The sequence below is a fragment of the Neodiprion fabricii genome, chromosome 1 (genome assembly GCF_021155785.1).
Source record: "Neodiprion fabricii isolate iyNeoFabr1 chromosome 1, iyNeoFabr1.1, whole genome shotgun sequence".
NCBI lineage: Eukaryota > Metazoa > Arthropoda > Insecta > Hymenoptera > Diprionidae > Neodiprion > Neodiprion fabricii.
Genome location: NC_060239.1, coordinates 18,982,488 through 18,997,832, shown reverse-complemented (window position 1 = coordinate 18,997,832; position 15,345 = coordinate 18,982,488). Strand labels below are relative to the sequence as shown.

General features: G+C 33.2%; 1 protein-coding gene across 3 annotated transcripts; it reads left to right on the top strand.

The window, feature by feature from the left end:
- LOC124177087 lies at window positions 1-15,007 on the top strand. Of its 3 annotated transcripts, XM_046559136.1 has the most exons (8): window positions 5-441; window positions 2,635-5,599; window positions 7,295-7,374; window positions 7,472-7,531; window positions 10,330-10,417; window positions 10,512-10,670; window positions 11,018-11,175; window positions 11,772-15,007. In XM_046559136.1, exons 2-8 carry the CDS (start codon window positions 2,871-2,873, stop codon window positions 11,792-11,794), a joined length of 3,297 nt encoding a protein of 1,098 aa, XP_046415092.1. In that variant the 5' UTR covers window positions 5-441; window positions 2,635-2,870; the 3' UTR covers window positions 11,795-15,007. The 3 variants fall into 3 exon arrangements, 2 of the variants coding, with proteins under 2 accessions (XP_046415092.1, XP_046415176.1); XM_046559220.1 differs by lacking the exon at window positions 7,472-7,531 and having other exon boundaries at window positions 7-441; XR_006869547.1 differs by lacking the exons at window positions 7,472-7,531; window positions 10,512-10,670; window positions 11,018-11,175; window positions 11,772-15,007 and having other exon boundaries at window positions 1-441; window positions 2,635-5,603; window positions 10,330-10,348.
- Window positions 15,008-15,345: the final 338 nt, after the last annotated feature.

Here is a 15,345-nt window from a genome sequence, read left to right as displayed (position 1 = left end):
AAAAGTCGGTCCACTCGAGGTGTATACCAAAGACGCAGGTTACACGTATCCCACTGTCGGTTGTTTTGTTACTTGACACCCCGTCTCTCGTGCTTGAGCTGCATGCACACATACATCCTACGAATACGCTACGATCTGCAGAGACAAGAGCACGGTCAACAGTCTCGTACTGGTAAGTTCGTCGGCGAGTCTTCGCGAGTTTGCACCCATCGTTCAACATCGGCGTTAGGCATGGTGTTTGCTTTACGTCAGCCGATTTAACTCGTCATTTTACACGAGTGAAATGAATATTTATCCGAAGATAAAATTGCCATAGTTTATTTCACGACGTAGTGATTCATCCCTAAGTATATTATTTCAAGAACAATGCAGACCTCAAATAATTCATCGCATTTTTACCAATCGCTGCCCGTTCATTCGAACATTCGATTGGCGATTTTTGTGAGTATTTACCTATCTTTTTAGTATATCAGTGTATAAGCTTCTATCTACGTTATATCCTATTTTATTACGTAACGAACTTCTTCGCCGCTCTAATTATCTTACACTCTGTACATGTCTCATATTTCACCACAAATTATACCTATAACCTATTGTACTGTCAACCCAATCGGTGCTTATCATCAGGTGATATGTAATTGAATTGCTTTGACAAATTCGAAAGCACGTGTTACCACTGCGTTATCAAAATGTTTTATGAGAAAAAACCCAACCCTCAATATTGTTTAATATTAGCAAGTCTGCCTATCTCGAAATCATTTTTTTAACGAGGTGAAATTTGTAACGTTCGCGGAATATAATATACACGCATACCTAGCCGAAAATAAAATATTCACTGCATCATTAAAATTTTACGGTATGGCAAAAAATTCGCTTAAAATTTAGCTGTATATGAAAAGATATTATTTACCTTCTTTTTTGCTATACCCTCAATCTTCAATATAATTAGAGTAACTGAATTCTTATTATCCATATTTTGTTGAGTTATTTTTAATTTGAATTCACGACACAGTTTGTTTTTTAATAATTCCATATTTATGCTATTTATCCTAGTTACCACAAGGTTGAAGTTTGTAATGTTATCGTAACGAAACATTGGGAAAAAATTCACTACTTTATTTTTTTTTGCAATGACTTTGGAGGAATTAAGATATCAAAGTATTAATATGTTTTGTTTTATTATGGTTTACTAAGTTTCAAACAATTCTAAAGTCGTAAAATAGAGATTTTTCTTTAGCATAAATTGTTCCAATAACGTTACAAACTTCAACATGATTGGTTACCAGAGTGTCAACGGACCAAATCATAACTGAAAAACATGTTTGAAATATCAGGAAAACGATGAACGTGGCTGAAAAATAAGCAATCATACAAAAAAAAGAAAAAAAAATTGGCACGTTTAACCCCTCAAAGTCATTCCAAAGATAAAGCTGAAGCTGACAGCCAGGGCTAGCATCTAAACTTGTTATTTTGATGAAAATAAGACAGTCCAAGCTCAGTAATCAAGATTTTGTAAAATTTATTGGGAAACTAATAGTCTCACAGTATAGTAGGCATTAAACTTTACTTATTCATCCTATTTATAGGGTATTCTCTATCAGTCTGCCCACTTTTTTTTCATGGACCCTTTCAGATATCGCTAATAATTTACCACATTTTATTAGTACTTGAAAGTAGTCTCTCCGAATTATTTTACAATTTTCAATCAAGTCTTTTAAGAGATTAATTTTTCTTTTATAAAACATACAATTTGGATCAAGTAGATCTGGTAAAAAAATTGTTGTTTCAAAAAATGTTGTTTTTCACTGAACTATGTAATGTAATAAATCTTATATTTTTATCCTGCTTGTAAAAGTTGTTTTGAGCCAAAAAATTTAAATAATTTTTCTTAGCCTGAATTGGTTACCTCTGATATCATTATTGATGTTGTAAAATCTACAGGGATGTTTGAAAAACGACAGAAAAATCGGTACAATGCCTATGGGCTATTTAATGCATATAATTTTTTTCTCCTTAGGTTTCCACATGAAATCGCTAATTTTATACAGAATCATAGATTAGTTGGAATTCTAATTGTATGTTATTATTAAAGTGATTTCGGAAAGGTAGGTGACACAAATGAAAGGAGATTTCAAGATTTTCACTTAAAGAGCCTTTGTGATAAGGATAAAAATATGAGATTTATTGTGTTACATAGTTCAGTGTAGAATAAAATTTGTACTGTATTAAAAACTTTTCCCATATTTACCCGATTGAAGCTAAAGGCATGATAAAAACAATTTCATATTCCTGAAGGATTCAAAAATCTAAAAAGATTCATAGAAACATACTTTTAGGTAATAATAAAATTTTGCCAATTATGAGCCCATACATGACCTGATCTGAAAAATAATGGCTAAACTGACGGAGAATGCCTCTTACAATTGATGATAACGATGATAATTTTTGTGCATTTGGCTGCTAGCATCAGCTTCATATTCGTGACTTGCAAAATAGTGATTCCTTTTCAATGTTTCATTGCGTTAATATTATTAAATTCAATTTTGTCTGGTCCAGGGGTGCAATATTTTTGTGTAATCACTGATATGCTTTTACACCTCGGATTCAATAGTTACATAAAATATGAATTTACAGGCGGATGATCCATAATTTTTGAGTATGGAGAACATTGTGCGTAGTAATTTGTTGCCTTGGAAAAAATGCAATTTCAACTATCTGAAGGCAATAGGATGGAAAGAAATTAAACGAGAGCCGTCATTAGAATACGAAAGCAGTAAACAAAGAAGAAGAAATTGAGAAGCATTTGTTATTGTCGGTTTTACTTGTTTGTTTTAATTTCAACTCTGTGGGAAGAACTATTGGGTCCAATAATGAATACCTCAGCGGTAAATGACAAAGCTAAGAAAACTTTTTCTCCAAAGCATATTTTATTAACCTTAAAAAAAAATCCTGGACATTCCCACATGAGCGCAGTTATTAGTCCTATTGATAAAAATCGAGATGCAAAAGTATCTGGTAGAAAATTACTCAAAATGAAAAAGAACATTTGTGAGCCAGTTAGCGAAGGTGTTCGTAGTATTGTACTCAAGGATGTGGGTAATTTGGATGAGTCAAACATAGCCGACTTATCCTTACCGAAAATAACTCAAATTTCTAGAAGTAACAAAAGATTGCCAAGTATAGAGCGCAGTTTTGCACTTGACAAGGGTCTGTTTACCGAATCACAATTCCTCCACAAATGTACGAACATGTTACACGAGCAGCAAAGATTAGACATTTTTTTCAATAAATCAGTCAAGATGAATACGAACGACTCGAAGTGTAGGACTCTACAATTAACTCTGAACAAACATAGTAGATTCATTCCTAATATTTTGAAAAGTACAAAAATTATTGACGGCACTTTCAGCAGTATTACTGACCCAACTGAGTCTGATAATGCGAGCGTTATGAAATGTAATGAAGCTAGTGAACATAGTGAAGATCAAGTAATGAAAAAAAGAAAGAGGAAGCAGGTCCTGAGGCCGTTAAATTTGAAACGTCACCAATCAAAGATAAACCAAACGTTTGCAAAAAAAAAAAAAATTAATCTATCTTTGCCAAAATTCCGTGATAATCGGAATTTAACTGAAGATAGTAACTCAACAGCTTCTGATGTAAATCCAAAAAACATATCAGAGCAGGATGTGGAGAGCGAATTTTCCAAACCAAAAAAAGGCTATTTAGCAATTACAGAAGAACTAATGCCGGACTCTATCTACTGCGACGAGCTACATACAGCTAATCTGGAAGTACTATGTAAGACTGGGAATTTGTCTAATGACAGTGATGGTGCAAGTACCCGTATTGATCAATCGGTTGAGAAAATATTTGAAGAGTTCAAAGAACCAGATTATAAAAATTACATTGCTTCCGAAGATCTTCATTTCGATATTGATGAAATGGATAAATTACTGAGTTCTGACGTAAATAGTCTGCTATTAGAATCGTCAGCCATTGTACAACCAAGTACAAATATAATAAAATACGATGTAAACGGTAATGATATTGTTAGGCACTGCAGAGAATTTGAAAATAGATATAATAAATCAACGCAGGAGCTGGACAGCAGTCGTAAAATTACACACTGTTATAACAATGAGCTTGAGATGCCAATTAATACATTTACAAAAATTATACACTCTGATAACTTGGATGATAGTTATTCTAACACTTTCGATTGTGATTGGGATTTTGAATTTGATGATGATTTTCAAGAATTTCAACAAGGTCTTGAAAAGCCAACATTTTCGACATACATTGATTCTGAGCCTGAAATTGGTGAAGTCAATTATACCAAGACTTCGAATGCTGCTTTACCAATAACTGATGAGCTCAATAGCTCTGCAATTTCCCTGGTTGTTAGTAACAAGGTTCCTGATAACGTTTTCAGTGACGAATTTAATGAACAGTCTTTAGACAGCCTGCAATCTAATGACGACAGAATGAAACAGCTATTGGATTCCAATTCTAATGCTGAAAAGTGCCACCTAAATGCTAATTATAGCAGTGACAATAATAATTGCGTTTCGCTCGATTTCGATACAAATTGTGAACTCTTCAAAAGTGGGAATTGCTCGGCAGACAAGAAACTGAACACTGATTTACTGGAGGAACAAACCCACAAAGATTTTAATGCATTGCTTGATTTTAAGGGCCAATTTCTTAGTGATGAAGAGTGTGACATGAATGGATTGGAAATTGAAAACGGTAACATTGAAGATTCACCACCTATGCAACTAGGCGATGCGTTTCTCAATTCTTTACAGTCCGTCTCGGATGTTCCACTACAGTCTTGTACATTTAGTGATCTTCACAATGATCTAAGTTTGGATCTTGAAAGAGAGTTTCATGCAAACAGTATTTTAATATCTAACTACCATAATTCTTGGATCAATGATACTGAGTTTGAGAAACCTGTTCAAATAAAAGCAACAAATACTAAAACAGCTGGTTACAATGTCAAGTCTACATGTGTAAATGCAATAGAAAATGAAGACTCTATGTTACAAAATGTGGTTCAAAGTGAAATGCTTACATCTTGCCTAGATACCGGACATCTGAATTATACTGATTCTCTATTACTAAATATACTGTCAAGAAGAAGAAGCGAGCATCCATCAACCTGCGATGCCAAAGTCATTGATACTGATACTATGCAATCGTGTAGTCGATGCTCACCACTATGGATGATTAGGAAAAGAAATCTAAAAAAATTGAGTACATCGAATTTGGAAAGCTTAGCACATGGTCCACACAATTGCATGGATTTGTTGCCATTGATATCACATAGAAGCATTTCAGAAATGTCTTATAAAAATGCACAGCCTTTTAAAAGTGGGAAAAATTCTGATGACATCCATCGATTGCCACTGAAGAACCATTCAGACGTTAGCAGCTTCCATTCCACAAAAAGGTTCTACAGCAAAATTTCTGGCTATCAAACCGGCAAAAACGCATCACACTTCAACTTCACTAAGGAATTAAATGTAACCTATCGACACTTCATACCCAGTTCAAATGAGTCCCTTAATCACCAGGATCTACTTGAAGGCCAATCGTAGGTATAATTTTCATGTATCAAAATCACATGTTTTTTAACACAATATGAATTTGATTTATATTTAGTAATGTTAAGGGCTTACATACAAGTAGATGGGCATAAAAGAGCATATTTTGAGATTTCTTTTTTTGGGAAAGAATTGCTTTATTCTTAACTAGTAATATAAAATATGGTTAGCTACAAGCCAAAAAAAAAAATCGTTGAATGGCAGTTGTTTGAAGTGTCAGGTCAATAATTCGTCTGTATTTTGAGACTTAAAATTTATTTTTTAAACATTTGTATGAATTTTTTTCTAAGACTGATCTTAGCTAACTGAACAAAGCATCCAAAAATATCGTTTACAAATGTGAAGAAGATACGTCGATCAGTTCTAGAGATATCATGTATACTGGTTATGAAAATGGTGTTTTGAGAAAGACGCGTTTACAGATTGGGAAAAGGTGAACAGTATTATTGATTGTTTAATGATATTTTTAGATACAGATAAATCCAAAACAAAATGTTTCATGAAAGAAATGCAAGAGACGAAGAAGTTTTATCTTAATGAGAAATTATCATTAACAATGAAAACATGTTCGGGTTACTTTGTCTTGCTTCAGTGAAACCTCCATAATTCTTACAGTTTCTAGAATGCTTTAATATGATTTATGTACAATATTCTTAAAACTATATACTTTCAAGATATATAAAAAAATCGATTTTATTAAAATTCAACTTGTATGGAAGCCCTTAATATGCTCATGTTCCCATGGGATCATGCTATACTGTCAAACGTTTTTATTTGACTGTCAGCTTACATAAATTAATCAATCCTGAAAGAATTGAGGGTTACAGGGTCTGTCCGGAAAGTAGTCTGCTGAATTTTTCCCGCCCAGACAGAACGACGGAGGGGGACCTTTCCGCGTGGGTCGGGTTGTGGTTAGTCTTAGCTAAGCAGCGCACCTATCCCCAATTGCCTTCGAGTCTTTCCGGAGTGTAGGTCGACTTTTAAGTGAACCGCAGGCAAGCTGACTCGTCCCGGCCTCTTAAATGGCCTGGACCGAACCGTGGTGCCGTCCTTTCGGAACCTGTTTGACTTGGGGGAAGAGAAAGAAGTCTGGGGGGACTACATCTGGGCTGTAGGGTGGCTGGGGACTGTTGATCATTTCATGGGTGTCACTTACGGTTGTACCGAGTTCGAAACAAAACTTTATCACGTAATGTTGCTCAAGTAAACGGTTCATCGTGAAGTGTGATGAGGCACCTTGACTGGGGTTCACTTTAAAATCGGCCCATACTCCGGAAAAGCTCGACGGCGATTGGGAATGGGTGCGCTGCTTAACAAAGACTCCCCACAACCTGACCTATGCAAAAAGGTCTCCCTCCGTCGCTTTGTCAAGGCGGGAAAAATTCAGTGCGATTACTTTCCGGACAGACCATGTATGTATACTGAAAGTTTTGATCAATGAGCTCGCTACAAAACCTAATACGAAGTTTCAATAAAAAGTGAGTATTGGTCAATAGAAAATTTACCTTCAAGCTGAATCACCAAGATTCATTCTATCATTAAGAATTCATTACCGGAACACAAGAGTAGTGACAACTTGAGTGTCCATCCAAGCTGGATTGATTGAAACTTCAGGTACTCACGATTTCTGGTTGACTTTTAATCCTAGTTTCAGAATTTGAATTAACCGTCACCATGTATTTCAGAATTTCATGTAAAGTATCTTCTTTAGAGAAGCTTAGATCTACACACGAGCTTGTGACAAATTTGGAAAAGCCAAGTCAAGGTAACTGTTGTATTTATAATTAGCGTCTTATAATAAATTCTCCTTCCGATATAATTTAAAAATTGTCAATTTTCAATTAAATTTTATGTTGGTATAGTGGGAAAGATTAGGTATCGTTATAGTTATAGCAGGAGCTGGTTTTTGCAATACTTACGAGGTTGGTGGCTAATATATTTTCTGTTTGCCTGTACATTTTTAAAGTATCATTTTATGTTTGCCTTCATGTAAAATAATTCATTCAGTAGTACCTTTTTGTCTGTACTGTAATATGGTGCTATTTTACCGCTTGAAGTAAAGCACAACCTATGTATACTTGGTTTGAATCATATCATGCATCTTTAATAATACTTTTCGACTATATAGTCCAGTCAAATTAGATAAAAATGAGGTAAATAGATGGATTAATCTGTGAAAAGTTATAAACTGGCGGAGACCTTCTTATTGGTAAGCTTTTGAATATAGTAAAAATCCTGACCTCTACCTTCAAGGCTCGATCGTTCGATTGAAAAAAAGGTGGACCAGTCCAGTTTTTTCATCATATTGTTAATCGCTGATCCAATCGCGATTAAGGTCATTATAAAAAGTAAAGCACATTAAATTCTTTATAAAAAAGGTACAATTCATTTTATTCATATCATCAATAGTATCTCTGTGATACATCGGTAAACACAGAAACAATTTTTACCTATACGCTGTGCTCTTGAATCTATGCTTCTATGCGCTCAAAATATCAACAAAAAACTATTGGCAACATTTTGAAATTCTTCATAGTGAATGTGATAATAATGTCTACGAAATAGTGTATCATAATAGTCCCTGGTTATACCTGGGCCTGCTGCGTAGCGACAGAACTTGAGGGGGAACGAAGGACTTGAGGGTCAAGGCAGCCTTAGGCCTGCTATAGTTTAAGAGTTGGTGGCCACTTTGGTTACGTCATTTCGTAAACAAAATTTTCCATCTTATCACACTCTCTTACCATCGCTGATAATTGATTCTGGATTCTGCCTGGCCACCAGTACTGGACAGCCCGGCAGGACAGGTGCAAAGGGTTAAAAAAATTAATTGAAAAACGTCATTTAAAAGCACAGCGTATATGTAAAAATTGGTTCTGTGTTTACCGATCTATTACAAACATACTATTGAAGATATGAATAAAATGAGTTTCAGCATTTTTATAGAGAATTTCATCAGATTTAATTTTTATAATAACCTCAATCGCGATCGAATGCACGATTATCAAGATATGGAAAAATTAAATTGGAGCACCCTTTCTTCAAGATAGCGGATTGAGGCTTGGAGGTAGACGTCACGTCTGACTATCTTAAAGTATGCCGAAATAAAGATCTCCACCAATTTATAGCTTTTCACAGGTTAATTTTTCTATTTTTGCCAATTTGACTGGATTAATAATATTCGCAGATTATAATGGAATGTCCAATGTATTTTCATTTTGTTCTTGCTGACAGCAATTTCAATTTTAGACGTTGTAAAGAGGGCAACTGAAAAACTGTACGTAATTTTTCAATTAAAAACTAGAATTGCGTGTGGTGTGGGTAGGTGTAATTTAGGGACATGTACTACTCAATCATTAATTGGTTCTTGACAGAAACAGACAGAACAGGACAGAAAAATTCAATTGACTAAATGTGGTACAACTTTACATGTGTAATAAAACAAAATTTGCTCCCGACGTTTGGAAAATATGCTTGATACTGATATCAAAATCATGGAATGCATATTTTTGTTAGCTACAATTCACGCTACAAGTATTTGTGCTTCATGGACTTGAAGTCCCATCTCGATCAAGTTTAATCAGGTTATCGAAAACTCAGCTTGCTGGTGGTAATGAGATTCCATAATAAATTTGTTTAGAGTGAATGAAATGTGGGTAGTTTGAAAGTATGAACTGGTGTAATTACTGCTGATTGATGTTTTTGTTCATCACTGGAACTCTTCAATCAAATTTGACCAACTGAAACTTCAGGTACGTCTTCCTGTTTCATGCTTTTCATGTCGCCTCGTACTATTAGCATCCTCAATTTTGTTGTGATTCTAGTAAATGGTAGCGCTATCAAATACAACTACCTGTATTTTTTTCTTTATATCACATTGGATCTTTGATCACGTTTAAAAATAAACTAAAATAAAATAAAGTAGGAATGGATAAAGCTGGAGTTGAAAATACAATGCTTTTAAAATCCTATCAAAAATGGTTTATTTATTGGTTCCGAAGTATGATTCATTTAGCATCCTCACCACTTACTATTTGTTTTTTTAATTTTTGGATGATGTTGAAAAATCTGGAAAAATCGCACCACGTCTTGTATAATGAGTATGATGTGAATACTTGTGGCGGGACAAGATATGCGTTCCCTAACATCAAAGAATTATCATTAATGTTAACTCATAAGTACTAATAACTAAAGAAGCTACCTTTGTGTAAAAATACTTTACAATTATAACTTTAATTTATCATTACAATTTTTATAAGTCCTTAAAAGTTTGCAAACTATTCGACCTACATAGTTATCACTTTGGGATCGGTGTCGAAACAACTGAAAATATGTTGAGTGAAAAATTCGTTGAGTTCCAATAATATTTCCTCGTTAGTAAACAGGCTTATTACTGAAACCTCCAAACACTAAAAAGCTTTTCATCCACTCGATGATCCTCTTAACGGTAATCATGCTTTGAGGATAGAAATAGCTTAACTGGTTTTACATCAACAACGTGCATCCCAAATTGACAATAAGAAAAACAAAACCATAAAACTTGGATTCAGCAATTGTGTCTTAACTTGTTGAAAGCAAACGTAAGAAACGAGAGTTTCGAGGAATAATTGTCGAAAGTTGTAAATTTCTGTCACATAATGATCATTCATTCACTATTTGTATCAGACATTTGGTGTTCTGAGCATTTAATATTGATCTCTTGTACTTACCAATTGTTTACTAGCTGCGCGGAATAATTCTAAAAGGAAAAGTAATAAGCAAATACATGACACTGCACGAATGCCTTGCCCCTACTGCGATAAAACATACAAGTAAGTGAAGAGCACTGGTTAGAAACAAGCAAATTTGTTCCATCTACAGCAGTTTGAAGACCTAAATTTATTTTGTAAATCCTGTAACTTACAGATCAGATGTGACCTTGGATAACCATGTGAAAGATATTCATCGTTATCGGCCTTCCCAGTTCATTTACAAAAACAAAAAATACGTTTGTGACAAGTGCTCAAAGGAATATGTTATGTCTGCAGCCATTGCGAAACATTTCAAATTGCATGAAGATTATAGGTACGTACATACACTGAAAATATTAAATCTCTGACATTATGCGTTTTATGTTGATATATTGAAATTTGTATCCACTATGTCATTAGAATGTTATTAGGTAAATATCATGTTCAAGTTAGTAACGATTTATGCCGATGAAAAATGTTTTTCGCGACTTTGAAGTTATTTAAAATTCAGTAAACTATAGTAAAACAAGACATATTCATGTTTTGAAATCTTAGTTCCTTTGAAGTTAATGTAAAAATGAAAAAGTAATGAATTTTTCACAATGTTTCGTTACAACAACGTTACAAATTTAAACCTCATTAAATATCTAGAAAAATTGTACTAATCATTCTTTAAATTAGTTTGACCTGCAGGCAATGCAAAGAACATTTCTCTGAGAAAAAATTTCTGATGCGCCACATAAACGACTACCATTTGATTCAAGAATTCCACTGCAGCTCTTGTAACCGAAAATTTACTAGGAAAAAAGAGTACACACGACACTTGAATGAATGCGAAGGTACAGAATTATTGTATTACAGGTCTACGTAACCATAATTAGTGAATGGTGAGATTCTTGTTACGCAATCAAAGTTATGTCCAATCGTCACAACCAGTTTTAGTTTTAAAGGCTATAAAAATCAGTTTGCTTGCATACTTCCAATATCGTAACTCATTAATAAAAGTTTGGCGATTGACCTTACATTTATAAAATTGATAATATAAATTTTAGAGCATAAATTAGTACCCTGCTACATTTATTTCTCCAGCTTCAACTTATAAATTTGGCTGACTTGAATTCTGTTCATATTCAACAATTTTCTACAATGTAAGCTAGTCGAGGTTACAATGAATGTAACTAACTTGGTATTCTTATGTGAAATTCGCAGTAGGTAATCAACGAATATTCCCGAAAGTTATGATTGATAGGAATATTCACTTTTATGGCAATTTAATCATTGGAAACTCACCTCTTTGAAGTTGCAGAGTGATGCTCTTTTATGTCATATATCAGTAGTTTTGAACAACCCTATCATCACACAAAATATGAATTTGTGATGAACAGTTGAATACATGGAAAAATAACTGAAACCAACTTTGTTGTGTATTTTTCAGGTTGTGAAGATTCTTCTTCTTAAACGTTCACGGCTAACACCTCACACGCAACCGTAAAGGTTAGTGTTGGATCCCAATAATCGTTAACGTGGGTTTACAACTGTACTTTAATTGTCCTCTGTGTTTCTTACGTACGTCAGATTCCACTGCATAAATTAGTACCTTTTAAGATGAGATTAAGTATCGTTCTGTCATAAGTACCTTTCAACTTTCAATGTGATAATGAAACCCAAAGAGCAAAGGTGTAACCTAAAGTACAAATCGAGCACAAGAAAAAGTTTTGCTTAATGTACAAATAACAGAAACATGCAAGCATGTTTCTCATATCTTACAGAAAATCATTTTTTTCGTTCTTCAGATGAATAATTTTTCATTCGATATCTCAGATAGGTTTTATAAGTTGTGTTAATGCCTAGTATTAAAACCCAAGATTCAATGCTCAAATATATTAATACGAAATTTTTCGTTATTAAGACACTTAATTGGTATGAAACGTTTGTTAGACTTGATAAAATTACAGTTTATTGAAAAAATGTTCACGTATAATCACAGTGTATTACCAGAACTTGTCGACGAAAAATGTTGAGAGCGTTAGATACTTTGAGGTAGTCAAAGTGAGTATCAAATTGACAGTTTTGGGTTTTTTTTTTACAAGTTCTGGAAAGTTCTGATGGTTTATGAGTGAGTAAATACCATCTGAAAAAAGGCTGAAATTTCGGTTACTAATCTTTTCTAGTGTTTAATAAATAATAAACATTCCTTTTTAAGCAAAAGAATATCAGTCACCGACTGTATATGATTAAAAAATCCCTGGAGGATTCCAACAGTTTTCATTACTGAATAAGTATATTGTTTGTAAAAAATTAACATTAGTTGGGAGATTCTCATATTAAGTACTGTTAAAGAAATAGAAATTTATATTGTTATATCTGGAGCATTTTTTTTTATTTCAAAATTCTCAATCTTATAATATAGTAATCGTACTGACTTCTGTAGGAATCTAATTTTCTGATTTTCTTTTTGGGACTTTCCAAAGTATTTGAAAAGTTCGATTGAAACTAAGACACAGTTAGCTTACAAACGAAGAAGATATGGTAAGGAAATGAAGATATTTTCTTTTCAAAATTATTGCTGTCACAAACGCGACTAAATTTAAAGTGAAACCATATTTCCAATCTCGAAGAGAAGTAGAGATCGACGAAAAAGTACTTTAAAGCTCGGCAAGATGTCTTGAAGTAACGCACGCTACCGGTTACGTATTCTACATGTGGTTAGTTATCACAGAAGCTAATAACCATATCGTAAAAAAGTAGCTTTAACTGTGATATGGAATACTCCATACAAAAAAAAAAAATGATAATAATAATAATAATTTGGAAAAAACGGCCACCCACAGAACAAATTAAGTGCATTTATTGTTTATTAATATAAATTCTATCATATTATATGTAGCCAATATAATAACACTTCATTACAAAATATCTAAATTTGGTAATCATTTAACGCTGATTTCTTAGTCAATATTCTTTATGCATAAAATTTGTAATATTGCTTTGCACCTAATTTAAATCAGTCGAGTGTTTAATTTTTAAGTCATAATCTTAAAATATATTAGGATATGTCAGGATGCTAATGCATTTTGAATTCTTTTTAACTGCTACTTGAAGTTCTGGTAAATACAGACAATATACCTGTTTCTTTCTGTTTTTCTTTTTATCAATAGCAATAACGCATTTTTTAAGTAATAATACTTATCTATTGGTTATATCATTTTGTTCGTTAAGTTCAACGATTTTGAATGTAGTATAATATACTTCTATGAATACCACCAATACTTCATATTTTAACATTTGGATTTCATTTTAATACTTTTATTAATCAACATTTCTTGACCCTGAAGTTTGTTTTCAATTTACTTGATTTTTATACGTATAAGTATTATCTCTACCTTTAAGACCGTATGCATATAGTTAAACGTTTTATATGTTATATATAGGCATTGGGGTGGTTCTTATTTGAGGATCGGAAAAATTTTCATTGGGACGCTTCCCAGATCTATACCAAATCATAAAAAAATCCAGATCATTAGAATAAAACCTGAGTAAAGTTTGAAACCCGTACGTCAACTGGAACACGTGCCGCTAAGCTCTGTGAGTATTAAATGTAAAATACATGTAGTGTTTATAACCAGTTGTTTCGTTTTGTATGACGTATGAATTGAGGGACCGATTCGAAACTTGGCAGAGTTATTGTTTATAATAGTAGAAACAAACCCTGAAAATTTCAAAATTTTATAATTATTGTTCCCTTATCTATAAGCCTAATAAAGGTGATACCATTAAGCTTTTATATAAAAAGAGATATATTATAAAATGATGATAAAATTTTGAATTTCTCACGGTTTTGTTTCTATTATAAGCAGCAACTCTGCCAAGTTTCAAATCGGTCTCTCAATTTATACCAGTCATACAAAACGAAATAACTGGTTATAAAAACTACATGTATTTACTTTTAAAATTTTCAGACGTCATCGGCACGTCTTTCAGTTGACGTACGGGCTTGAAACTTTACTCAGATTTTTTCCAATGATCTGGAATAGATCTGGGGGATGTCCCAATGAAAAATTTTTCCGACTCCCAAATAGGGACCAATCTAACAGGCATATATAATGTTTATCACCCTCGTCATTAATGATGACAGACATTATTTTCGTTTTATTTTTATAAATCGTATAGCTGTGTGTAATTGATACATCAGACTATTAGGCTAATAAAAAAATATTCATGTTAAACTTCAACACAATTCAGGGCATTCAAAGCAAACATATTATTATCTTACTTATTCTTGAGTGTCTACTTAGCGTTTAATGCAATAAATTCGTATATTTAGAACGTGTATTGGTTGAACTATTATATTTTTGGTAGGATCATGAATTTGCGTACTGAACACTGTATCTTCCATAGTAGACTGTATTATACAGTGCCAGGTAAATGTACTTCTGTCGATATTCTTGGAATTAATGTTTCTCATTTTTATGGATCTTTTTGTATTTTTGAATAATAATCGTCAAGATAGATAGCAAAATAAACAGACAGCGTTCAATTTAGTTTTATTGTTGTTATTTTCGAACGTTTTATTCATTGCCACAATACTTATATGCATAGACATCAAGGTTCGCCATCAAGTAACCGTAGATTGGTTTTCGCAAGCTGTACAAATGATCAATGTCCATCTGAGAATTTGTCAATGACATCACCGCACCAAATAGCTCTCGAGCCACGAATTATTTTACATTAGAATTCACACAAGCGCAAGTAGTCGTATGAAAATAGCGATTTCCGAAATTTTGAAGAGATCTGACTGGTAAGTTCTGATATATATCGAGTTGAAGTTGATGTATTGAACATTTCAAGGGCTTCATCAATTATCAATTTGTGAGACCATCATCAAGATGGTGTTACGCCCCGACGTACCGCCTTGGCGTACTTTTTTCAAAATTCCATTTCATTTCATTTCTTTAATTTCTTCAATGCACAGATATTATTTCATCAAAATCTCATATTCTAATAACAGC

Excerpts from the sequence above, each read along its gene's own strand:
- LOC124177087 (XM_046559136.1), top strand. The coding sequence starts at position 2,871 with ATGAATACCTCAGCGGTAAATGACAAAGCTAAGAAAACTTTTTCTCCA. Across the intron at positions 10,418-10,511 it reads TACTGCGATAAAACATACAA|ATCAGATGTGACCTTGGATA; the intron begins GTAAGTGAAGAG and ends TGTAACTTACAG. Across the intron at positions 11,176-11,771 it reads ACACTTGAATGAATGCGAAG|GTTGTGAAGATTCTTCTTCT; the intron begins GTACAGAATTAT and ends TGTATTTTTCAG.